General features: G+C 35.4%; 1 protein-coding gene across 3 annotated transcripts in view; it reads left to right on the top strand.

Annotated features, from left to right (window-relative positions):
• Positions 1-27,578, top strand: part of TCF12 (transcription factor 12) — a 394,477-nt gene that overhangs the window by 139,415 nt on the left and 227,484 nt on the right. For 2 of the 3 annotated variants that reach the window (XM_065940083.1, XM_065940082.1), the window contains exon 4: positions 12,527-12,600. In XM_065940083.1, coding sequence (XP_065796155.1) covers positions 12,527-12,600 — 74 coding nt within the window. Of the gene's footprint in view, positions 1-12,526; positions 12,601-20,127; positions 20,190-27,578 lie in introns of all 3 variants that reach the window. The other variant, XM_065940084.1, reaches the window with a different exon arrangement.

Genomic DNA, 27,578 nt, shown 5'->3' with positions numbered 1-27,578 from the left:
AGCGTTCTTTGTGACTGGCATTGGGTTTTGCTTGTCTGGTTTATGAAGCATCTCTTTAGTAAGAGATTTGTTAATAAGTACATAAATTGCAAGGAGTGAAGGTAGTCAATATAAATATTTGTTTTGTGAGTTTAGAAAGAAGTGAGTGGTAGTTTGAACAGTATATGAGGAAGAGATTTTAAAATATGAGGAAAATGCTATGGAAATATTCTTACAGCGTTCCTTTGAGAGAGGCAGAATGTGTTACCATTACAGGAATTAATGGTCTAAAACTTGAGTGCAGGGACTCCACAGGCTTCATTACAGGAAATGAATAGAATCGTTTGTGGAATTAAGTTAAGAATAGTAATTGCTCACACAGCTGTTTTTAAATAGCAAATTATGTTATATAATCAGCAAAAATCCACCAAAATGTACTTGATAGTTATGCAGAAGCTGCTTTATTGGTACTGACTTATGATCCTGATGGGTACTGTAAAAACAAAAAAACCCTTTGAATGCAGTTTTCGCAGTAGTGTGGTACTGTGTATTTTTTGTTTAATGTGCAAGGGCAGTGTAATATTTTCATCTTTCTTTTCCCACACGAAACCCAAATATAATTGTCTTGTTGAAGAAGAGCAACAGTGTGAACTTTATGAGCTCACAGAGCAAGGAGGTGTGTTCTCCTTGAAAGGAGTAGTATCTGTTGGATTGCTTTTCAGTCTTTTCCCTCAGACAAAAATGTAATGGTTTATTGTATGCTTAGATTAAGGTCTTCTAATTTATTTGTTTGTGATTTTTTTCTTCCTGTATTTTATTCAACTGTATTTCTTTCTTTAGATTTGACTATTTCTTAAGACTCCATTTTAATTTATTGGTTGGCTTTTTAGTGATGTCTCTGCTTCCTCCCCAGCCCTCCATTTAGTATTTTCTCTCAGCTTGTATATGTCATTGACTTCTCTCAGTCTATTTAGAGTTAATATTACACCACTTCACAAAAAATTAGAAATCTTATAACTTTATAGGTACCCCCAGTCCTGCCTTTTTTAATGCTGTATTTGTCATATGTGTTAACAGCTAAATACATTGTAACTCCTTTGAGAGAATATTGCCATTTTTATATAAACAACTTTTAAAATAGTTAAAAAGAAAAAGAAGTTGTCTTATATTTAGTATTTTTGATGTACTTTTTTCCTTCCCCTTTGAAGAACTTGTTTCAGTATTTATTATACTGAAATTTTGCTGGTAACAAATTCTTTAATTTATTTGAAAATATTTTTCATCTCTATTCTTTTTTGTAGTATTACTTTTATTTGGCTGTATTGTGTCTTAGCTGTAGATCCAAGTCTTTAGTTGTGACATGTAAGATCTAGTTCCCTGACCAAGGACTGAACCTGGATCCCCTGCATTGGGAGCATAGGGTCTTAGTCACTAGACTACCAGCAGCTGCTGCTGCTAAGTCGCTTTAGTCATTTCCGACTCTGCGACCCCATAGACGGCAGCCCACCAGCCTCCACTATCCCTGAGATTCTCCAGGCAAGAACACTGGAGTGGGTTGCCATTTCCTTCTCCAATGCGTGAAAGTGAAAAGTGAAAGTGAAGTTGCTCAGTTGTGTCTGACTCCCAGCGACCCCATGGACTGCAGCCTACCAAGCTTCTCTGTCCATGGGATTTTCCAGGCAAGAGTACTGGAGTGGGGTGCCATTGCTTTCTCCACTGGACCACCAGGGAAGTCCCCATATTTATTTTTGAATGATATTTAAAAATTTTTTTATTGGAGTATAATTGCTTTATGATACTGTGTTGTTTTCTGTCATACATCAGCACAAATCAACCGAAGGTAGATATGTCCCCTCCATCTTGAGCCTCCTTCCCATCCCCCACCCCATCCCATTCCTCTAGGTTGTCACAGAGCACTGGATTGAGCTCCCTGTGTCACATAGCAAATTCCCACTGGCTATCTATTTACACGTGGTACTGTATATGTTTCCATGCTACCCTCTCAGTCTGCCTCAGCCCCGCCCTCCCACACTGTGTCCACAAGCCTGTTCTCTGTGTCTGTGTCTCCATTGCTGCCCTGCAGATAGGTTCATCAGTACCATCTTTCTAGATTCCATACACGTGCATTAATATACAGTATTTGTCTTTCTCTTTCTGACTTCACTCTGTACAGTAGGTTCTAGGTTCATCTACCTCATTAAGAGTGACTCAAATGTGTGCTTTTTTATAGCTGAGCAATACTCCATTGTATATATGTACCACAGTATCTGTATCCATTCATCTGTCCATGGACATCTAGGTTCCTTCCATATCCTAGCTGTTGTAAAAAGTGCTTCAGTGAACACTGGGATACATGTGTCTCTTTCAGTCATGGTTTTCTTAGGATATATGCCCAGGATTGGGATTGTTGGGTCATACGGTAGTTTTATTCCTAGTTTTTTTAAGAATCTACCTACTGTTTTCCACAGTGGCTGTGTAAGTTTACATTCCCACCAACAGTGCAAGAGGGTTCCCTTTTCTCCACATTCTCTCCAGCATTTATTGTATGTAGATTTTTTTTTAAATGATGGCCCTTGAATGATATTTTTATTCTGGCTGATATCTCTATGCTTCACTACTTTCAAGATGTGTTTCCACACGTGCTGACATTCATAGTTTCTAAAAACAAGTCTGCCATATTTGAATTATTGTTCTTGTATATGTAATGTGTGTGTTTTTTCCTGTCCACTTTAAAGGTTTTCTCTGTACTTTTGTTTGTCAAAAATTTGACTGTGGTATGCCTGCATATGGTTTTCTTAATATTTATCCTGTGTGGGTTTACTAAGGATATTCATTATCATTAATTGATAAATGTGTGTCTCTTAATACATTTGTGGATTTTTTGGCCATTATTTCTTTAAAATATTTTCTACCCTTTTCTCTAGGAGGTAAAGAATCCACCTACAATGCAGGAGACCTGGGTTCGATCCCTGGGTTGGGAAGATCCCCTGGAGAAGCAAAAGGCTACCCACTCCAGTATTCTGGCCTGGAGAATTCCATGGACTGTATAGTCCACGGGGTCGCAAAGAGTCAGACATGACTGAGCAACTTTCACTTTCTACCACATTTGTGGATTTTTTGGCCATTATTTCTTCAAAATATTTTTTACCCTTTTCTCTTTGTTCTCTCATTACGCCTGTGTCAGACTTCTTAATATCTTCCTTTAGGTCTCTAAGGCCCAGTTTTATTTTCTTTTAATTTTTTCTCTTTTTGTCAAATTGAATAATTTTTATTGATCTGTCATCAGATCCATTCATGCTTTACTCTGTCCATTCCTTTATTAAACTCATCCAAAAATTGATTTTAAAGATTTCAGATATTGTAATCTTTATTTCTAAACTTTTGATTTTTTGTGTATGTGTTTTCTGAGATTTCCAGTCTGTTCATTCATTTAGAGCATATGTCCTTTATTTTACTGAGTATAGTTAAGGTATTTAATTTAACTTCCTTGTCTGAAAATTTCAGTATCTGGGTCATCTTGAAGTTGGCCTCTGTTGATTATCTTTTTCTTTGAGATTGAGTCACATGTCATTGTCAAGGAATTTTGGCTTGTATTATAGATATTATGAATGTTATTTGTGGAAATGTTGGTTTCTTTCATGCTCCTCCAAAGAGTTTTGATTTCTTTGTTTTAGTGAGCCATTAATTGGATTAGACTCTCATAGTGAAACTCTTTGTCTTGTCTGAGATTGGCAGCTGCTTAAGTCTCAGTTTAATTTGATTCTTTTAGCCTCAGCTGCAAACTACCCTATGAATGTGTATATGAGAACTCAGCCAAAGACTTGAGTAGAGACATACCCAAAATTTGGGCCTCATCTTTTCTGGGAGTCTTTCCTTATTTCCTGGTGATTATGGTTGTCCTATTCTGTCCTCCTTTCCTTCTATTCAGAAAGACAGTGAGTTTTCTATTGAAATTTTAGTTTCTGCGTGTTGTGGCTGCTGCTTGCCTGCATGATAAAGCTTTAAAATGGGAAACTCACCTGTACTGAGTTTTAGGGAAACTCATATAAAAGCTGTTGAAAGGAAAAATTCATTCTCGTTTCCACCAAAATCAGCCAAGTTTTGTTCATTCTCTTGGTAGATCTGTTAGGTTTACTCTTAAGGTGGAGCCTTTAGGTAGTTTGTTTAATTTTTATATTTTTTCTGGGAATTTATAGTAGCTGTCTGTCAGAGCTTAGTGTATCATGTTGGAAGCTGAACTCACTAGTTCAGTTTTGAGATTTCTTCTAGCATATTTGCAGTCTGCTTTAAAAAATAATACTTTAAAAATAATATTATTTTACTAATTCTTGAAGAACAACTTAGATTGTTACACATCCCTCTTCTATATTAAATTTTTTTTACCCATCTTTAGTTACTGAATTCTTAATGACAGACTGTCATGTGAGTACTCTGATTTTATATATTCCTTAATCAGTTAGTAGACATTTGAATGCAAATTGCCACACTTCTGCACAGTACCAGAAGTACATAGAGATGAGCAAGGTATGTTCCTGTTACAAAGTTTTATTGGTAGGATATTCATGAAAAACGGCTATCAGTGTTGAAGACAAAATAAGTACAAATTGTTTTCTGAAGAAGTGTGATTAATTTTGACTTAGTTGATGGAGAACACTTCGCAGAGGAGGGGACATTTGATCTTAGACTGATTCAGAATTAGAAATTCAGTAAGTGAGAGAAAAGGTAAGGGAGAGTATTCTAGGACTTGGAAACAGTAGGAGTAGAAAATGAATGTGACAAGTTACTGTACATTTGGGAAGTGATTAATGTCTTGGTGAGGCTGGAGCATTGAGTTTTCTGAGGGATATAGTATGTATTGAAGCTGAAAAAGTGAATTGAGGCCACTTTGAAGCATGCCATACTCAGGAGTGTGAGTGTTATCTCTGAGGCAACAGAGGATCATATTTGAAAAGTGAATGGATGTGATCCAGCTTATGTTTATGGCAAGGTAAGTGTGCTGGCAATGTTAACTGGATTGGAACGGAACATACTGGGAGAATAGGCAGTATATAGGATCTGAACCAGCGCACTGTATACGTGAGAACAAGGGATAGTTACTTAAAATATTGCTGAGGTAGAAATTAATACAGTGAGTAACTGGTTAAGGGAATATGAAAGATGTGTTAGCAAGTTTAAGAGAATCACTGCATTTCTAACACATTTGGAAATGTCTCATCATCATGCTGACTATGAAACTTCTGGGAATAGTTTTTATTTAGACTTCCTTTTGTAATAATATACTTTAGGCAGTACTATCGTGAATACAAAATGATTTTTCAAAGGACATATGAGGAGTTCATTTCAAAGCTGTGATATTTAATGTCTGTGTGTTGTTTAGCTACCAAGCCTATTAAGGATTTAGGTTTCTCTATAACTTTTAAAATAATTTTTGTTCTTTGGGGTTAGTTACTGTTATTTTCAAACTACTGTTCAATGTAAATATTTAGAATATTGGTTTTGATTATTGTCTAATTAAGAATGATAAGCTAACAAATAGGGAACCAGTTTCACCCCCACTTTTATTAAACTGATTATTCTACTTGGTATATTTATTCCTTCCACAAATGTTTGTTAGTGATTACTGTGTGTCGAACTTCCCTGGTGGCTCAGATGGTAAAGCATCTGCCTACAATGCGGGAGACCCAGGTTCAATCCCAGGGTTGGGAAGATCTCCTGGAGAAGGAAATGGCAACCCACCCCAGTATTCTTGCCTGTTAAGTCCCATGGACGGAGGAGCCTACCCTGGTAGGCTATAGTCCATGCGGTCGCAAAGAGTTGGACACGACTGAGTGACTTGACTTTTACTGTGTGTCAGGCATTGTTCCAGGCACCAAACATGAAACACTGAATAAAATAGACTGGTCCTTTGTTTTCATGGAGCTTTCAGTGTCCTGGGGGGAAAACCCAGACTGTAATGTCCCTCCGTAGTAATGACATTTGAACAGAGAGACCTGAAGGAAATTCGGGGAACAGACCATTCAGATATCTGGGGAAGCATTTTATGAAGAGGAAAGAGCAAGTTGCAAGGCCCTAAGGAGAGAGCATGCTTGATTTGTTTGCAAAAATAGGGATCCATGTAGTTGAAGAAAAAGAATGATCTGAGAGAATGAATAGTAGGAGACGAAGTCAGAGAGGTGGGAGGTGGAAACCATGAAACATTGTTGACCAGTGGATTTAATACTGAATGAGATGAGTCGATTTTGAATATAGGATTGACAGAATTTGAGTTGTTTTGAAAAGGTTGTTCTAGTTCCTATGTAGAGAATATACACTGTTGCAGGGCCAAGAAACAGGGAGACTTTTCAAGATGCAGTTACTGTGATACAGGTTGAGATAATGGTGACTTAGACTAAGATGATTGTGTTAAAAACAGTGAGTCAGATTTTGGAATTGTTTACAAGGTAAATCTAATGGGATTGTATCATTGAGGAACTGAATAGGGACATTTTTGGCTGAGACTTATCCAGAGTTGGAAAAGAGGCATGGGCCTTTTTTGAGTAGACTTCTGTTGCGCCTCTATGGAAGAAAATATCTGTTATTGTTGTTTAGGTGCAGGGCTTCATTGTTGAGACTACAGAGGAGTACCACAGTTGCTTCTCAGATGCACTGAGAGGGCCTTGTTTCCAGAAATTTGACAGCCAGCTAGTTTAGAGGAGGTTTGGAGATGGCTCAACATCTTTGTCAGGGTTAGAATGACTCTTTAGACCATCAGAGCAAATCCTCAGTCTATCAGGTCACTAGATAGTTCTAAAGTTGGTACAAAATACCGTCTTGCTCTCTGAAAACTTAGTTTCTTTCAGTCTCTGGGCATTAGGCAGTTGTTTATTTTTCCTGAACAGATAGACCTGCCTTTTGATCTTCTACTCTTACGTCATTGATTAAATCGCTGTTAATGTCCTGTTTAATTGTATATTTATGGGACATTTATATAGAATGATGTGGCTAATAAAAATAGAACAGCAAAAATCACTATTTGGAAGTTATTTTCAAAATTAGTCATTTTACTGAAATCAGTCATGCTTAATTATCTTATTCTAGTATACTTTGGCACTAGAATATCCTTACTTGTAAATCTTTGTTCTCATCAATACCAAACAGAAATTGTGATTAAATTCTAAAGATGAGCTAAAAAGATCATTCCTTCAAATCTTTTTACTGATCTTATTTTCCTGCATGTTTTATTAGTTTTTGGCTGTGCTTGGGTCTTCGTTGCTGCATGGGCTTTTCTCTAGTTCCAGCGAGTAGAGGCTGCTCTAACTGTAGTGCCCTGGCTTCTCACCGCAGTGGCGTCTCTTACTGTGGAGCACAGGCTCTGGAGCACGCGGGCTTCAGCAGTTGGGGCGCGGGGGCTCAGCAGTTGCAAGTCCTGAGCTCTGGAGTGCAGGAAGGTTCTGAGCTCTCCAGCACAGCGTGGAGCACGGGCTTAACAGTTGTGGCTTATTGGCTTAGCTGCTCCTTGGCCTATGGGATCTTCCTGGACCAGGGATCAAACCCATGTCTCCTGCATTGGCGGGTGAATTTTTTACCACTGAGCCACCAGGGAAGCCCTCTTGCATACTTTAAAAAGAATCAGACTTTCTAATTTGACAATTCATTGTACAGAAGCTCAAGTTTTTATTAGTAAAATAAAAGCTTCTGTAAGCCATGTGTATGCCTATGAAGCAGAAGATCTTCTCTAAATATCCTTACAATTTCTACATTTCCATAGCTTTTCTGTTTTATTTGTTTTTCATGCATGTGTAGCATAAAATCAAAGGATTTGCTTTTATAGTCTAGTTGATTCTGTTTCACAGTGAGTTTCTGGACAAACATATCAGTAGATTTACTTCACAAGTATCTAAAATTTGAAAAAATATAATAAAAAATGATGATAGGTTTTTAGGTGTATATTATTTTAGAATTGATTGCAGCCTTTGAGTCTGATCTAAAGGAATATCATTACTCTGCATATAAAATGAGTGAAGAAACTACTGAACAAATTAATCCATGGCTTCGGTTATCTGACATAGCTATCTCTAGTCAGGTTTCTTTTATCAAATCATCTATTGAATCACCCTATAGCAGATGACAATCCTACAAAAGTATATTATCTTTTCCTTATTTATAACAGTGTTTGGATTTGGCATTTTTGAAGTTCATTTTATTTGCTAGAATAAAAACTTGATTTCGGTGCTATTGAAGGCTCTGTGTATGTGTGACTGAGACAGAAAAGTATACGATCATCCCCTGTGTCCTTCCTCCCTACTTTTTACATATGCCCCGTTTCCACAACGATGAGCTCTGACATAATACCAGGCACAGTGGCTGTATTGACGTCTTACAGCTTTGCTGCAGGGATATTCTTTGTATTGCACTCCTTTCCCTTTCAGCCCTCCTCTGCGCGCTAGACTCCCCACCAGTACCTGAAATATTTTCCATGTCTACCCTCCTTGTAGTCTAGGGTGGCAGAGTCTCTGGTGGTGGGTCTGGCGGTGGCAGGTGGGAGAGAAGGAGCCGGTCAGCAGCTCTACTTGTCATTCACCTCTTTTACCTCCAGGCACTTCTTGTCTGAGCCTCACTAAGCCTTGAATAATGCTTTATTTACAAACTATGTACTGTTTGAGCCGCTGGGGGCCCAGATGGGGTGGTGAGATGGGAAACAGGCATATAGAGTATAAAATAAGTCACTAATTAAAAAAAACTCGTTTCCAGTTTTTGCGCATTGTTAAAAACCTAGAGAAGTCTCTAATACTCTGTGCTAGGAAAATGAAAGGAGTGGGATAGAAGCTGTGACATAAACTTATATTGACTCAAGAAAGGGAATACTTTCAGTCGAAGAAGCAAGCAGACTAGTACCTGAGTTCTTCATAGAAACGAAATTAATGCTAGGTGTGTTACTTTCTCCTTATGAGTGTTGCTCTCTGACATCTCAAAACCTTGGTTACACCTTTTATTCCTTCTTCAGGTTCCCAGGTCAGAAGGCCCAGGCCCACTTCTTAGGGAAGTGCCTGTATGTATAGTAATTTATGATTTGCTTTCAATTACTTTTCGTGCTGAATGTTTTACAAAAGAAGGAAGCAGTTTGTTTCATTTAATTCACAAACCAGTATTTTTAGATACAGGGTCTAAATTTAATGTTTTCTCTTTACTGGAAAATATTAAATTAAATAGTATGCCTTTTATTATGAGACACATGGAGTCAAAATATATATTGGATTTTATTTTTATTTTTTTTATTTTTTATTTTTATTTTTTTTATATATTGGATTTTAATTGGTTCCATACAGAAAAGCAGGTACTTAGATTCTGTATATAAAAGATAAAAAAAGAAAAGTGTCATTTAAATCTCTACATTAGTTAAATTATTGGTTAATCTTTTTAATTTTGTTGCATAGAAATAGAATAAGTTAATTAAAAAGTTAAGCAAAACTCAAAAAGTGTTTCTACTTAATTATTGCTAAATTTTCTGTTGCATTTACCATTTTAATCTGTCAGTTGAGGCACTAGTATATCAAAATTTGTTGAATTGGCATGTGTGGGCTAGAAATAGGAAGGAAAGAAAAATATATGGCAGTGGTGGTTCAGGCGTATCTTAATAGAAATGTTTCCCTTCTAATTACTGTATTGCAACTATGGTATATTTTCTTGTTGATAAATAATTTTTCAGATTTTGATCAGTTTTTCTATTGTTTGTTTTCTGTGTTTAATTTCTTTGTTCCTGGTTACCTTGGTCTTATGGCTGATGCTTTGGAAAGTTTATTATTCCTGTCATATTTTAGTTTGTACAGCCATTGTCTTCAGCATAAAGGAGTCATTGTACTAAAGGATGACTCTTGCTTTGTCAGTGCCAGCCACGACCTTCTTCTACTCAGAGTCTGGATGCATTTAACAATAAAGCTATAGAGCTCTAAGTTTAAACCCTACCCGATCCTTTAAATTCTATAGCATCTTTTGAGTCCCCTACATGCCTAGTATCACTGGTTATGTAGTACTCTTTAGTTCGTGGCTTAACTAATTACCATTTTTAAGTTTAATCTTTGCTCTTCTTACATGTTGAGTAAGTAGTTAGTGTCACGTGATGAAAATTAAGTATGTGTTTTCTCAAAATCTTACTTATCACTTTAACATTTTGTCTAAGATGTTTTCAATAGCAGGCACCTATTTTTCCTATTTTTTAAAAATAAGTATATTGAAAATAACACATAGCCCTCATATTTAATTATTTGATAAAAGACAGTTCAGAATCATAAAATGAATTATTTTCATTAGAATAGGATCATCAAAATAAGTTTGTGTTATATGTTCTAAATGTTCAGTGGGAATCATCCCACCCCCAGGCCCACCATTCTGTTTTTTCCGTTTCTATCAATTTGTTTGCTCTAGGTATCTTATGTAAGTGAAAGCAAACTGTGTTTGTCCTTTTGTGATTGGCTTATTTAATTTAACACAGTGTCCTCAGGTTATAGCATATGTAAGGATTTCCCTTCTTTTTAAAGCTGAATAATATTATATTGTATGTATATACCACATTTTGTTTATCCATACATCTGTCAATGATGTTGAACTTGCTTCCACATTTTGGCTATTATAAATAATGCTCCTATGAGTTATGGGTGTACAAATATTTGAGAACTTGTTTTTAGGAACTAATTTACTTTCACATTTTATATTTTAAAAATTGTAACACATACAGAAAAAAGTTACAAATAGAAAGTATGATCTTTTGAAGTAAAACTTTCCCTAAAGTTATATGCAATTTCATAAATAGTTTTATATTAATGAATTTTATAGATCAGTAGTAGTTTTTGTCTTAGATTGAGTCTGATTGGAATCGTATCTAAAATGTTTGGAAAATAGATCACAGATAAACGGATACTGAAAAGATGGTAACTGTGTTTTTCCATGATATTCTTGTATTCTTTATTCTCATATAAAGAATATTCTTGATATTCTTTACATGAAGTTGTAGAATCTTTTTTAAATCTAGAATTTTAATGAGAATTCTCCAAGAATGAACAGGACCTTTTTTTTTTTTTTCCCCTACATGTAGTCTGTATGTTTTCAGAGCTGCTTTTTCATTTGAAATTTTGTCTGGTATGCTATTTGTAGTAGTACCCATCTTTTCTCTATACTGCTTTTGATGTAGGAAGTACAGAATCATAAAAACAATAAATTAGAGTCCTATGACCTGAATTAGTAATTAGTGTATTCCACTTTGGGTACTGACTTCCTTTCCTTCCTGTTGTCACAGTACTTAAATGAGTTTGTCCGTATGAAAGAGCCTTGGGGGCTTGTGGCTAGTTATGGGAGGATTTGTACTATTTAACTTAGTTCAGACTACTTCTCATCTAAATCACAGAAGACATCAAGGATTTTTTTTTTTTTTTTTAAGAAAAAGAGGTTCTAAACTTAATAAAAAACTGTCTTTGTAACATCTAGAGTTTCTCATGCAAGAATGAAACAAAAAAAGCCAAGCATTTGTATTTCACCGTAGAAAGAAGGTCAGAAAGGATCGGGAAAGTGTCGAGGATGAGAAAGACTGTTCTCAAAACAGAAAAGGGATAAATGGCTAGATTGAGAGATCTCCAGTTCTTTTGGCTTTTTCTGGAGATTGGTTGGAAGATGAAAATAATGGCACCAAAACTTCAGAAGGTCTATTAAGGAGAACAGTGAATTGTTCTGTTGTTCATGGTAACTTATCCTTCTCACATAGAGTTTTCCTTTGTACTTTTACTAAGAGTGGATCTACTCATTTAGGATCAGATTTGGGGGAGATTTTTTTAGGACAAGTTGTCACATCATTTTAATACCTTTAATGTTGAATGATATGGTTTGATATAGTTTGCTTTAGTTTGATGTCTTCAGTTAAGAATACTCAGTGCTTTGATAGAAACCAGTTTATTAACTTGAGCAGTTGTTTAACTTGCTTAATTTTATAACTTTATTGACTTCATATTTTCATGGAGGCAGTGCTAAACTTTGAAAGTGAGATTTCATCTACTGTTAGAATGGATGCAGACACAGGTGGCGAGACCGATATGCTTTGTTTGAAAGCGTCCAAAGACCTATATTGGATCTAAAATTCTGCAGTGTATATAGAGCTGTGTGTGTGAGTGTGTATGTGCATGCGTGCTTAGTCACTCAGTTGTGTCCAGCTCTGCTACCTCATGGACAGTAGCCCTCTAGGCTCCTCTGTCCATGGGATTCTCCAGGCAAGTATCCTGGAGTGAATTGCCATTCCCTTCTCCAGGAGATCTTCCCGACCCAGGGATTGAACTTGGGTCTCTTGCATTGCAAGTGGATTCTTTACCATTTGAGCCACCAGGAAAACTCTAGAGCATTGTATACAGCAGTGATAAAGATACTCCTAAATGACTTACTTCTGCAGATTTCTGAGACAAAGATTGATACACATACAGTTCCAATCAAATGCAGGTACCACTCATTGAATTGTAGTCTCTGCTGTATCAAACAAAACCTATCATAGTATCCTCTTGGATTTATGTTGTGTACTTTCTCCTCTCCTTAGGTATGGATGAACGAGGAGGTACGACATCTTGGGGAACAAGTGGTCAACCAAGTCCTTCTTACGACTCATCTAGAGTAAGTTTGCTCATTAACCCTTGATTAAAACTATAAAGATAATTTGGCAGAATAAGTAAGTTCTTTCATATATGAATTCTATATTTTAAGAGAAGTGAAGATTATCTTATTTTATGGGAGTATATTAGAATACCCAGTACCTTCACAGTAGCTTTACTTCTTTCCATTAACTGTCACACTTTGGGAGTTTATTTTGTTCCCTACAAAAAAAGAATTATTTTTGGTGTTATTTCTACACCTTAACTACTTATAATTACCTTTTACTAAAGTTGAAAGAGCTTGGAATGTCTCACTAAGTATTCTCCAAACATCGTCATTTTTCTTCTTGTATTTATTTGTTTTGAGAGCTCTAAGTACCAACTTGGCGACCAAATTAACATTCTACACAGTGAAAGGGGAAAAGGTTAGAGCCTTTTCCAACAATTAACAAAACAAAACAAACAAACAAAAAAAATCCCCCAGAACTTTAAAAGGTGAGACTGAGAGTGAAAAGTAGACCAAAGAGTTGACAGTAAAATTAAGTGCTGTGCTTCCAGATTCTGTAGTAAATGGCTGAGGTGAAGAGATGCCTTTTCTAAAAAGTCATACTTTGAAAAATGATGAACTGTTTATTTCCCTCAGAATTAACCTAGAGAAAATAGACAAGCACAAAATTTATGGGTACTTAACTCCAGAAGCAGACTGCTATAAGTGGAAGATAACCTGAATAATGTGATTGGAATTCATAGTCTCCATATGGGTTACCCTGTTTTGCATTGAAAAAGGCTGGATGAAAATACTTATTAAAGTATGTGGGTTTACTGTTTTGTTTGGCTGTAAGTGTTTAATTTATTTTAAATACTTTGGAGAAGAACTGGAATATCCAAGTGGAAACCAAATAACTAGAGAGAGAGACTGTTGAACATGGGTTTTAGTGTTTCCTTTTCTGGTATCAGTGCTGAGAAAGCTGGGTTGTGGTGTAAACAGCACTGTCTTGGGTATTATAGGATCTCCCACTGACGCTGCTTTGAACTTGCTGCTTAATCTTAGACATGGTATTTTATCTGTGGATAAACTGGCTGGTGTCCAAATTTCCTTCCACCTTTAAAAGTTTTTTAGTTTTTGAGTAATACTGTGAATTTGAAATATAAGTTTCCTATTTTGATTTTGAGTAGTAATTTTATATATTGGAGGACACAATGCTACTTATTAATTAATATTGGATTATTTTCTTTCTAAGCCTTGAGTTGCTGTGTGATAACGTGTTATTTCTTAAAATACATTAAATGGTGGTTTTGTACCTTACTTCACTTTCAGGCTTTCTAGAAGAGACCTTAATAATATATCCAAACATTTTTGTATTTTATCATCCTGAAATTAAGTTTTCCTTTAGAGATTGCTTTTCTTTTTGCTATTTGATCTGTAGGTCAAATTGAAATGCTGTTTTTTACTCTTAATTTTTTTCCACTGTATATTATGTACAGTGAAAAGTTAAATTGATTTTTATAGTAGTTTTCTATTATAAAAATCCAGATTAATCTCAAGATACCCCATACAACCACACATACACATACTACACACACACATTTTTTCCCCTACTGATCTGCTGAGTGATCAGATAGAGCAGGGATTTACTACCCTTCTTTCTTTTTGTTCCTGGTAAAATCCACTCTTCCAGTAACTTTCTTCTATTTATCCTAGTCATGATTCTGAGTTAGTCAAGATGTTGAATTTTATTTATAATTTCGAAACGTTTATGTTTCTCCTTAACTCTTCTCACCAGGGAGAGACATTTATGGTTATCTTTGCATCTGCCTTCAGCACTCCTTTTTAAGAGTATTTTCAACTTTTTGAGTTTTACTATTAAATATCTTCCACCATCTTGACCATGTTTTTATTAATCATAAGTACACATGAATATAAGTTTGTTAATAGAAATTTCAGTTGAACACAATACTTACTGAGTATTTTAATAGGTTGAGTTTTTAAAATTTAGAAATAAATAATGACTTTGGCTGAAAGCTAGTTTTGACACGTGAGTAAAATTAGCAAGTCAGTTTAAACTTTTGTGAAATATTAGGTACCTTTGTAGAAATTATATAAATGAGATTTTTTAGACTTTACCAAATTGTAAAAGTAACACGTTTCCTTCATAAAAAGTTACATTGTTTAAAAAAAACAATTTGATTTTACATTGCTGATGGAAAAAAATTTTAATTTTACTTTTTGTGATAAATTGTGGTAAAAAGGTTTGTAAAAACAGCAGAATGAGTAGTTTGGTGGAGTTGTGAAGCATATACTTTTAATTTAGATGGATTCAACTATCTGAGTTGCTGTTTTCCTCCCTCCCCCACTTAAAACTATAAGGAAGAAAGAATAATTTTTTTTGCAGTACTGTAAAACAGCATTTGGCACCTGAAAGCTATTAATACTGTATTACTATGCATTTTAGGCTACAAGATTGGCTATGCAAAATCATGAAGGTTGAGCTCAATATTTATTTAACAACTTTCAAAGGAGAATTTTTGCAGTTTATACTTTTTGCCTAATAGGTCCTGACTTTAATTCTAATGAAGATACCATTCTGCTCCAGTAAACTTGATGCATGAGTTCCACTGGCATTGTATGGTTAAGAGGCCGCAAGCTTCTTATCCGTGTGTTAGCTTTCTGCCTGTTCTTTCAGAATTAAGAAAGGTCACTACAGTAAAGCTCTTTCTGGTGTGTCTGCCCTGTTTTATGCTAAATCCACCAGAAAAGTAGCCTCATAGTGTACAAGTGATTAGTTGAGTTTCTGGTTATCAAAACTACCCACTGCACATCATTCACTGCAGAGTTTTTGTTACGCAGACACAGAAATAAACACCATGCCTAATGGTTATGGAGGAAATGGTAGACATGTCTTAGGAAATGTGAAGATGGGACAGAACATGTTTGAGACACTTGAAGGGAAGAAACACAATATTTGTGGTATCTCTCTGTCTCCTCTGTCTTTATTAGAGTTCTGGTTTCTGCACTGTTGATCTCCTCCCAACCTGTCCAAAACAAAAACACGCACGTGAACAGATAAAAGCATGATGATGATTGAATAGCACTTCTAGTTTAAAAAATTTGTGAAGGTGTGATTGAATTTAAAGCACCAGAGACTGGAAGGAGTGATTAATCTCAGATAACTTAGACATGGGCAGAGGTATAATTAATGATTTTGTCCGCTCCCTCCCTTATTTTTTATCCTTTCCTGCAAATGACTGTTTTCTATATTTGACATTTCTAACCAGGTATAAAGGCCAGAGAATATTATGATTTTTCTTATTTTCTACAGTGTTAATGACTTATTCTAGTTTCAGATTTTCCCCTCTTCTTTGAAGGCAGTGGTTAAGAGCACGTACTCAAACTTCCTGGGTATGAGTTCCAGCTCTGCCACTTACTACATGTGTGATTCTGGGCAAGTTACTTAAATTCACTGTACCTCAGTTTACTCATCAGTGAAAGGGGAATAATAATAATTACTCTATAAGGTAATTGTTGTGAGAATCAAAAGAGATACACGTACAGCAAGAGGTGCTTAGATCAGTGTCTGGTACATAGTGAGTGTTCTATAAGTGTTGACTCTAACCTCATATATGTCAAAATTTATCAACTAGATCTATTTGTAACAAACATTTAAATGAGTGAATACATTTGCAATATGCTGTATTATAAGTGTAATGAATAAGAATTGTTTTCTGATTCAGTCATGCTTAATTACTTTTACTTCTTTTAGATTTGTAAAGGATATAAAATTGATTTCCTTTCCCTTTCAATTTCTTTCTTGAGAAAGCAGAAATCTTCTGTCAAGCTTTGATATAAGTTTTAGTCTTCCTAATGCTTTATACCTAATGAATGCTCTATATGTTTGCTGAACATAATCAAATTGAAGAAGAATCATTAGATATACTAATGATGGTGTTTGAAGACCTTCCCCCTTGGAGGGGAAAGAACCAAAATTGATCTAAGGTGGCAAAGCTTGAAGTACGGGGTTGTATTAATTAATGGTAACAGACTTTTCTTCTCTGCTTACAAATTATTGCCCTAATTGATGACACTACTTAGTGAAGTATTTTATTTAAGGTCACAGCCTCTAAAGAGTTGTACTCCATGACTCTGGGCAAATTACATAACCTCTTTGTGGTTCAGGTCTTTAATGTCTGTAATTACGGTAATCTTACACATACTTTGTAGGATTTCGGAAGAGATGGAATGCAGTAATGCCTATGAAATACTTCATTTATTGATACAATAAATGAGAGCTGCTATTATTATCAGCATTATTATTTTCTCCAGATATCTAATATTTCATTATGTGTTTTTGTGCTTATATTTCCTCATGTACAAATTCTGTTTCAAAATGTTTGATCACTTTAATTTATGGAAATTCCAAGGGACCATGTCCTCTTGGTTTTTCTGCCATCTTAAGCTCTGCTACCCAACCTAGACTGATCTCAGAATGCTATTGTACCATTGGAGTTTATATCCTGTCTAGGGGTTATGAGAGAACTCATAAGAAAGAGAAGTCTTTTTGTTGATACTCTTTCCTAAGATACAGAGTTTGCATTCCTTAATTTGAAAGGTATGCATTCACTGATAGGTCACTACTAATAGAAGTTATATTTATAGGTACCATCAGTGACCAAGAGCTGGCTGTTTAATCATGAGTATTTTCAAATTACATATAATCCATCATGGTGGTTGTTTTGGAAAAGAAACATCATTCAACTGAGTAGAATTTGTGTGCTTATTTTTTTCTAGTTGCTAAATTTCCACCATGGCTTACCTTCTCTTTATAATGTGGTTTGCAGAATGAAATAGTTGTGTGTGTTGCTTTTTTTTTCCTCCCCATTTTGCAATATCATAGAATTTTCAGAACTGGAAAGTGTGTTCGTTATTTATATCCAGTCTTTTTATTTCCTAAATGAGGAAACTAACAGAATTTGAGATTTGGCTAGGTTGAGATGTGTGCTGCTGATACAAAATACACATGAGATTTGACTAGAAACATTGCCTAGTTAATGACAGATTCTGGCCTAGAACTGACATACTCTAAATTCTGTGCTAGTACTTTTGACCCCCTTAGTATTCCCAACTCAAAGAATTATCTAAAATTTTCCACCGTATACTAAAGGAATGGGAGAAGAGAGAGGACAAAGGTGAAAAAAGAAGAACATCTGCAACTGATATCTCTAAAGAAGACATTGGACCTGTTTTGATTTGTTTAAAAAAAAATTTGCCTAGCAAGTATAGTGTTTTGTAAGACAGAATAGTGTAAAGTTTAAGAGCTTGAATGTTGAAATCAAGATGTCTGGGCTTTGTTTCTGGCACTCCTGTTTGTTAGCTGAATGACTCTAGACATGTTGCTTCTCTTCGCCTCGAACCTTTTCTTCTTTTTTTCATTGCTGGGGGGATGGGGTGGGGTGGATACTAATAATAACTACCTTACTGCAGTTCCGGACTTAAACCTATTAGTGGAGAAGGGGAAAACCAGTTATGTGGTGATGAGTTGGCTTTAAAATACTTAGTTTAGCTGCTGTGTATGACTCAGCGCAAAATAATGTCAGGAACTTTCTGTTGAGGGATAAATAGTTGGTATGTTTTGAGATCTTTCATTGTAATATGTATTGTGGCTTGTGCTACCTCCCTGTTGCAGTGAAGGGACATGAGGATTCAGCTTATTTACAAAGCACCATCAGTGGTCATTTCTCAGATCACTTGTTAGGAAAATACATGGATGGCAGCTTGACTGACCAGATCAGGTATTAATAGAAAATGAAAATATTAGGGTACAAAGATTCAGAGGTTGTTCTAGACTTCTGAGCATCATACTCAAATCCATTGATTGGGTACTTGGGTTAGGGGAAGCAAAAATAACTAAAAATTCAGCTAGAATAATCATAGAGCTTTCAGATTCTGTGGATACTAAAATGAGTCCGTAAGGTTATCTGTATTCGTTTGGTGTTACTTCTCTAACAACTTCTGGACTGTGCTAGATGTGGCTAAAGGGATCTTAATTTTCCTTAGTGCTCACGCCATTCTTAGACTAAGAGCCACTCCGAAGTTTGATGGGTAGCAAGTTAGAGATGGCACAACAGAAGCATAGCTCCCCTCATATGCTGTCTATTCAAAAAAAACAAAAAACAAAAAATAGAGGTAATTCTGACCCCAGAAAGGGTTATACTGGATGCAGTTTTGAGAGAACTTGGTGTGTACTTATATTACATTTGACAGTAGAGGCCTTGGGAATATCTAGGAGTAGAGAGAAAATGTGTTGTTTTCTTCTCCTGCTAGAGCACAGTGGCATCAGAGTTGCCCTTGTAAATAAGGACGACAGTGTTGTCTGCTTTTTCGGAACTTGCATTTACTGTGGTTCCCCAGTGTTACCATGCTGAGATTTGTGGATGCACTCAAGTTTTTTTTTAATGTCCTAAGTGAATAGATGTGTATCTTAGAGCTCAGGAAATATGATTAGTAATACAAGTAATATTTATTTTAAGTAAACTATAGAACTTTAACTCTTTAAGGCCTCAGTGAGAAGCTTTAATTAGGCAACGAATAACTAATTACCAAGGTAATTTCATTGATTACCGTGAGATTACAGGAGAGGGAGCAATTACTTTGGGTGGTCAGGAAAGACTTATTAGAATAGGAAATGTTTGAATAGAATACTGTAGGACAAACAGTACTTGTGCAAATAAGGTGGAAAGGAAGAAAACTTTTCGGAAATATAGAATGATGGCACCACAAGTTACAGAGGCACCAAAATCACAAATGCAGTAAATACCAAATAACCCCTTGCTTTTTAGGGGATTAGTATGATAGGGCAGATAACCTTTCTGTAGAAGAAATAAAGTCTATCCTTTGGGGAATAGAGAGCCAATTAAATATAGACTTTGACACAGGGAATGGCACAAAGGGTTTTATGAAGATCAATACATTGGGTATGAAGGATGGATTCAAAGTGAAAAAGTGACATGAGATTGGATGATCTGATTCGATGTTATTACAGGCTCACTTGTAATGAACTAAGACTTAAGTTGAGATAGTAAGATTAGGATCACAAAATAATTGAAAGAGAAGAGATGTCACAAAGGAAAAAGAAACTGGCACAGTTAGTGACTGAGAAAGATATAAAATCATGTAGCCTCACTCCGCCCAGAGAATGATGACTCCTGAATTAAACTCCATGTGTTTTATTTAGGTTTTGACAAGTTAGCTGTGGTTGTGTTATACCACTACCAGATTGATTTTGATAAATAACTTCTCTTATAAATGGGAAAATCTATTAGTTGTGTGAATAAAAAAATAGTTTTTTCTCATTGTCCCCCATTTGTCAATATTGATGGGTAATGAAGTTCTCTCCCTTAGAACACATATTTTTTCTAGATTGTTTTCTGTTTGCAATTGTTTTATTTTTGAATGGGAAAATGGTATAGGTTTTATAGATACTATGAGATCAAATGCAATAATTAGAAAGGACACACAAATTTTGAAATAGTATTTTATGCCTCTTGATCTCAGGTACAAAACACGAGATGAAGCAGTTAAATAGCAAAGCAAGACAGGAGGGACAGAGAATTAAAGTAAGTGTTTTCTATATATTGCATCTATGTTCCCATTAATTTGTTTTGTTATGTAACTGCTCCTTCTGAATGTTCTGAATATGAAGAAAACTATGGGTGAGAAAAAGGTGTGTCTTAAAGTTAGATTCAGATAAACCCATGAGAGAAAATTTTGTTTGTTACTCGTGGTCTTATTCAAAACAATACCTGCCTATAAATTATGATCTTAATGTTTTCGGTTAAGAAAAAAATTGGATTAAGATGACATACACTCCTTTAAATTTCTTGCTAGTGGATATTTAAAGTGAAAGAAATCACATAGCTATCAGGTTTTCTACTTTTCCATTTTTAAGCTAGTCAGACCTTCTGTTTTTTTCAGTCTAGTCATTCTTCCAGGGACAGTGTCTGTTGAGATGTTCTACCAAAGATCTTTTGGGCTAGCAGGTCAGTTTCTCATCTCATTGTGGGTTTCATTTAACTTTGTTTGTCTATGAAATAGCATCTTTATCAGGTTTGATCTTTATAATTCTCTCTCTCTTTTTATCTCAGTGTTGTCTTTAAAGTTAACAAGTGAGAGTCAAAACAAGTTAATCTTTGAATCTCTTCTTTGTCCCTTTTGGTAATTTTTTGGACAGATTTTTAATTATTTTCTGTAAATTTAGATGTTTCTTATTCATTAAAAAATAATGGAGGGTAGGTTCTGGCAGGATACATCTTTAGGTCTGCTTAGCCTGTTTTAATTAATAACAATATTTACAACTACCATTTGTCACTGTATGGCTTAAAACCTTTCACATATTACCTTTTGTAAGCTTCATACCAGCTCATCAAGAAACCATTTGAAAAGTCATCATTTTAGAGGTGAAGAAACTGGGGGTCAGAGAAGGTAGATAGCTAACCAAATACTAAGCACCCAAGACTAGTAGCCAGGTAGTATGATTTTAAATTACTGTCCCTTTGGACCATATCACACTTGCTGTAAAAGTTTAAAAGAGACCCCAAAGTGAAAAGTGAAAGCCACTCAGTCGTGTCCAACTCTTTGCAAACCATGGACTATGGTCTGCAAGGTTCCTCTGTCCACAGAATTCTCCAGGCAAGAATACTGGAGTGGGTAGCCATTCCCTTCAACAGAGGATCTTCCTGACCCAGGGATCAAACCTGGGTCTCCTGTGTTGCAGGCAGGTTCTTTACTGTCTGAACCACCAGGGAAACCGCAAAATAGTTGTTATTACTATTTATCTGGGACTTGGACACATAGTAGATGCTGTAAGATGATGGTTACTATCATTATTTATTGAAAAAATATTATTTACATTTTAGGCATAAAAAATACAAGCCATGGAATGAGTCAGATAAGTTTGTTTCCTGGTATCACTACTGTATTTGACCTTGGAAAAGATAAGATAACTTAATTTCTCATCTCAGATTTCTCCTCTGCAGTGAGATTTGTCGGATAAGAAGTGTGTGAAAATTAAATAAAAGAATAACATTCAGCACATATCTGTAATTCATTAAAAAGTCTGTAAGTGTTCCTCTTTTTACATTCAGTCTCATAAAAACTCATCTTGGGATTTGGAGATTATTAGGAGAAATAAAATTGGGCAACCCAGATTCTTTGAACGTAGATTCTTATTAGTCTATATTCTTAAAGACAGAATGTAAATTCTAAAAGAAAAGGCCTCAGATGATTCCTCAAATCTGTTTGAAAGTTATCTACCTCACAAGGTAGTGATGAGACTTCAGTGAGCTTATGTATGTCACAGGCTTCAGTTCAGTTGCGTCCAACTGTTCATGACCCCATGGACTGCAGCACGCCAGGCTTCCCTGTCCATCACCAACTCCTGGAGCTTGCTCAAACTCATGTCCATTGAGTCCGTGATGCCATCCAACCATCTCATCCTCCGTTGGCACCTTCTTTTCCTGCCTTCAATCTTTCCCAGAATCAGGGTCTTCTCAAATGAGTCATCTCTTCACGTCAGGTGGCCAAAGTATTGGAGCTTCAGCTTCAGCATCAGTCCTTCCAATGAATATTTGGACTGATTTCCTTTAGGATTGAGGTTGGCTCTCCTTGCAGTCCAAGGGACTCTCAAGAGTCTTCTCCAACCACCACCACAGTTCAAAAGCATCAATTCTACGGTGCTCAGCTTTCTTTGTAGTCCAACTCTCATATCCATAGATGACTGCTGGAAAAAACATAGCTTTGAGTAGATGGACTTTTGTCAGCAGAGTAATGTCTCTGGTTTTTAATATACTGTCTAGGTTGGTCATAGCTTTTCTTCCAAGAGCAAGTGTTTTTTAATTTCATGGCTGTAGTCACCATCTGCAGAGATTTTGAAGCCCAAGAAAATAAAGTCTGTCACTTTTTCCATTCTTTCCCCGTCTGTTTGCCATGAAGTGATGGGGCCGGATGCCATGATCTTAGTTTTTTGAATGTTGAGTTTTAAGCACAGCTTTTTCCCTCTCCTCTTTGACTTTCATCAAGAGGTTTTTCAGTTCCTCTCTGCTTTCTGCCTTAAGGGTGGTGTCATCTGCATATCTGAGGTTATTGATGTTTCTCCCAGGAGTCTTGATTCTAGCTTGTGCTTCATCCAGCCTGGCATTTCACATGATGTTCTCTGAATATAAGTTAAATGAGCAGGTTGACAATATACAGCCTTGATATACTCCTTTCACAATTTGGAACCAGTCTGTCGTTCCATATCCGGTTCTAACTGCACACAGATATCTCAGAAGGCAGGTAAGGTGGTCTGGTAGTCCCATCTCTAAGAATTTTCCAGAGTTTGTTGTGCTCCAACAGTCAAAGGCTTTGGCATAGTCAACAGAGCAGAAGTAGATGTTTTTCTGGAACTCTCTTGCTTTTTTGATGATTCAACAGATGTTGGCAATTTGATCTCTGGTTCCTCTGCCTTTTCTAAATCCAGCTTGAACATCTAGAAGTTATTGGTTCTTGTACTGTTGAAGCTTTGCTTGGAGAATTTTGAACATTACTTTGCTAGTGTGTGAGATGAGTGTAATTGTGTAGTTGTTTGGGCATTCTTTGGCATTGCCTTTCTTTAGGATTGGGATGAAAACTGACCTTTTCTAGTCCTGTGGCCACCTGCTGAGTTTCCCAAATTTGCTGGCATATTGAGTGCAGCACTTTAACAGCATCATCTTTTAAGGACTTGAAATAATTCAGCTGGAATTTCATCGTCTCTACTAGCTTTGTTCATAGTAATGCTACCTGAGGCCCACTTGTCTTTGGACTCCAGAAAAGTCAAAGATTTAGCATGATCAGTTAATATCAGTTCCTCCTGTGATATATTTTTGTTGTATATGCTAACATTTTTATTTTGAGAATAACAAGCTTGGACTGATATCCTCTGACATATTGAATAGATACTTAATCCTTTTTGTTGTCAAGTGAAGTAATTATTTCATGTGGTTTTATGTCCGAAGCAGTCTGTAGCATTTTGCATGGAGTAGTTCATATTCTTAGTGTTTAGGAAATTACTTAGTGATTAACCAATGAAGCATCAGCTGTCCTGAACCAAATGTCTTTTCTGCATTGGTGATACTATGAAATCTCATTAAGTTTATTTTTCTGAGTCCTTACTCTAAAAATTTTCTTGAATTTTTTTCCCCCTAAGAACCCTACCTTGCTCTTGTAGATAACACTTTTCCTCAGTGTCTTTCTTCCCAGTTTGGGATTTTATAGTCTTCTCTTGGGTGTCCAAATTTTAGTTTGTGGGCTGTTCACATTTTTTCTTCCAGTTTTTTTCATTTTTGAAAGATTTATTGAGATTTCACTGGCATTAGTTGGGTAAAACAAAAATGCTCAGTCCATGTTTCTTGGGCAAAAGGAGCATTCATTTTCACATGAAAGCAGAGAATGATACCATAGAATGGTAGAAGTTATAATCATGAAGGCCAAGGGAGAGTAGAAGCACAAAAATAGAAGCAATACTTGGTTATAAAACCTCCAGAGCATATCAAATGTCAAAGATGGTTTGTAATACAAGAATAGAGATCTTCAATCTAGAGACTTCTCCCATTTGATGAGTAAACTTAGTCAAATGAGTTACTTATTCTGGACTTATCCTAACATGTAAAACAAAAATTTTTGAACAAGATCAGAGTTTCTTGAACTGGGCTTAGTTTATTAATGAACAGTATGTAAATACAGAGCTCCATGATCCAATATATTTATATATTATTGAGTTAAAAGAAAATTAGATTTCCTTGTTGGTATTAAGTGTCTCAGAATTTATTATAAATTATAAATCTTTAAGAAAGGGATAGAATATAGTACTTTTTTTTCCCTACTGTCTCATCCTATTACCAATGAATTGTTTGATAGTAACACTCTCAATAAATAGTAAATTTGACAACATATATACTTAACTTATTTTTGTTGGTAGTGTTCAATGAAAAGATTTTCCTTTTCCCCATTGAATTCCCCTGTTATCTCTGTTGAAAATCAGTTAGCCATGTAAGGGAAGATCAATTTCCAGACTCTTTGTTCCATTGATTTTTTTTTTTTTAACCTTAGCATCAATACTATATTATCTTGATTACTGTACCTTTAAAATACAGATGAATATCAAGTAATGTAAGTCATGCAGTCTTACTTACTCTGTTTCAAAATTGTTTTTCGTATTTTAGATACATTGCATAGACAATGAAAAGTTTGAAACCAGCATATCAGTTTCTACAAAAATCTTCTGGGATTTTTGGTAGGATTGCAAGGACTCTTATCAGTTTAACGGGAATTGATTAACAATGTGGAATCTTCTGATCAATGACTGTTGTTATAACTCTCTTGCTCTAATTTCTTTCAGTAATGTTTATAGTTTTCAATGAACACATATTGCACATTTTTCATTTAGTTAATTCTAAATAAATATTTTTGATGTTATGTTTCAATTTCTAGTTTTTCATATCTTACATAAAGCTATAATAGGTTTGGCATATTGACCTTGTATCCTGCAGTTTGCTAAACTCAGTGGCCTGTAGTACCTTTTTTTGTACATCCTGAAGAATTTTCTGTTTGGATATGAGAATTTAACTTTTTCTTTTCCAACCTGAATTTTTCCCGTTTTTTGAATTGATTGTGATTTCTTTGCCCTGTTCATATATATTGGGATAACAAATCAGTCTTTTACCATTAAACTTGATATTAGTTATAGATTTTGTTCATATGATTTATTAGATTGAGAAAGATTCCTTTTCTTAATTTGTTGAGAATATTTATAAAAAATGGATGTTGGACTTTATTTAAAAATTTTTTTCCTCTATTGAGGTGATCTATTGATATGAATTTTCTTTATTAATGTGTAAAATTATATGATTACTATTTTTAATTTTAAGCCAACCTTGCAATTCTGAGAAAAATAGCTCTAGATTATTATTGTTGTTCTGTTATGTATTGTTAAATTCAATTTGCTGAAATGAATATAAATATAAGAATTTTATATTTGAGTAATACTGATCTGTAGTATTTTTTTTTCTTGTCTTGCCTGCCAGAATCTGGCATCACAATAATGCCTCAAAGAATGCGTTGAGAAATATTACTTGCATTTTAATTCTTTGAAAGAATTTATGTAGTACTGCTCTTATTTCCTCTTCAAATATTTTTCAGAATTTACCAGTGAAGATACGTGGGCCTGGAGTTTTCTTTGGAGGGTTGTTTTTAATTTTAACTTCATTAATTGATAAGAGCTGTTCAGTTTTTTTCTTGAGTGAACTTTGTTAGTTTGTGTATTTTAAGAAATATATCTCTTTGTTCATTTCTTCTAAATTGCATTAATGGCATAAAGGTAATAATTTTCTTTACTTTTATATATTTATATTTATCTCTTGCTATAATATCAAATTACTGCAATCTTAGTGGCTTGAAATAGTACACTTCTATGGATTCACGGTTTCTGTGGGTGATGAATTGGTATAGCTTAGCTTGATCCTTTGCTTCAAGCTCTTTTATAAGGCTGTAAACAAAGTATTCACCAGAACTAGGGTCTCATCTGAAAGATTGATTGGGGAAGGGTCTCCTTCTGAGATTATCTATTTTTGGGTAAGACTCAGTTCCTTTTGGTTTGTTGAAGACGAATGTTCCATTTTGGCTAAAAGCTGCCCTCAGTATCTTGCCAGCTGGGCCTTTCCATCATGGCAGCTTACTTCATCAAAGCTGTCAAGGGCAGAGGGGTCTGCTAGCAAGATAGAATGCACAGTACTATGAAGCCTAATTATGGAAAAGACATCCTATCACTTTGCAATATTCTGTTGATTAGAAGCAAGTCAATAGGTTAAGTCACACTCACGAAGAGTGGCTTATATAAGGGTATGAATACCAGAAGGCAGATATTATTGGGGGGCATCTTAGAGTCCAATTGGCACAGTGTTTGTAAATCTGTAGTTAAAATCCCTACCTCATTTCTGATTTTGGTGAACTGTTTCTTTTTTTTCCTGATCAGTATGCCTAGAGGTGTATCTCTTTTACTGACTTTATCAAAGAATTTGTTTTTGTTCATTGGTTTTCCAATTGTTTTTCTCTTTTCACTATGTTTGACTTCTACTCTACCTCTACTTTGAGTTTAGTTTGCTTTTTGTTTTTTAGTTTACCAAGTGGGAGTTGTGGTCATTGATTTCTAACAGGCATTTAGTACTATAAATTTTCCTCTGATCGTGATGTTACCTGTATCCCTCAGTTTTTCCCATTTTGTATTTTCATTTCATTCAGTTAAAAATACTTTATAATTTTGTTACCAAATGACTAGGGTCCCATCATTCTCCGTTTACAAAATCAATTACATACTCAAAAATGGAAGAAATGAAAGATGACTTTAATTAGAATGCCAGCCATCTGTATAGATGGTAGACTCAGCATCCCCCAAAACCAACTCAAGGTTCTGCTTGGCCATGAAACTTTAAAGAAGAAGGAGGGAAGTAATCTCAGTTAATCATTGAGATAGGAGGTCAAAGTTATTGTCATCCCCCACACTGCCTACAGACTCACTGACTTCTTGTGATCTTCCTCTAGATGTTGCTTTGTTCACACAGTTTGTTCAGGAGATTACTGAAGGGAAAGCTAGGGAAGCGATCTGATCATCTGTTAATTGCTTATTCTTCATTTCTACTTCTTTAATCTATGGAAAGAACCCACAAGTTAGGCAAGGTATTGTGTGACTAAAAGCTTTGAAAGGTGTGCTTGGACTGGAGATTAGTAGAGCATGGGGGAGTGCCTGGTAAAGTTTGTTATAATACAGCTTTGCTAAAGTGACAAGAAAAGGGGCTGAGGGTGGTTTCCTGCAAAGGACCACTTGCAGATCCCCACTGGTCAGAACATCATTCCATTTCTATGGAATTAGGGGTGAAGGTCTATTTTCTGTAACTTCATGCTGATATAGGTGCTGTATTCTCATAGTGGAAGGT

Source organism: Muntiacus reevesi, chromosome 7, assembly GCF_963930625.1.
Source record: "Muntiacus reevesi chromosome 7, mMunRee1.1, whole genome shotgun sequence".
Classification (NCBI taxonomy): domain Eukaryota; kingdom Metazoa; phylum Chordata; class Mammalia; order Artiodactyla; family Cervidae; genus Muntiacus; species Muntiacus reevesi.
This window is presented reverse-complemented; position numbering and strand designations above follow the sequence as displayed.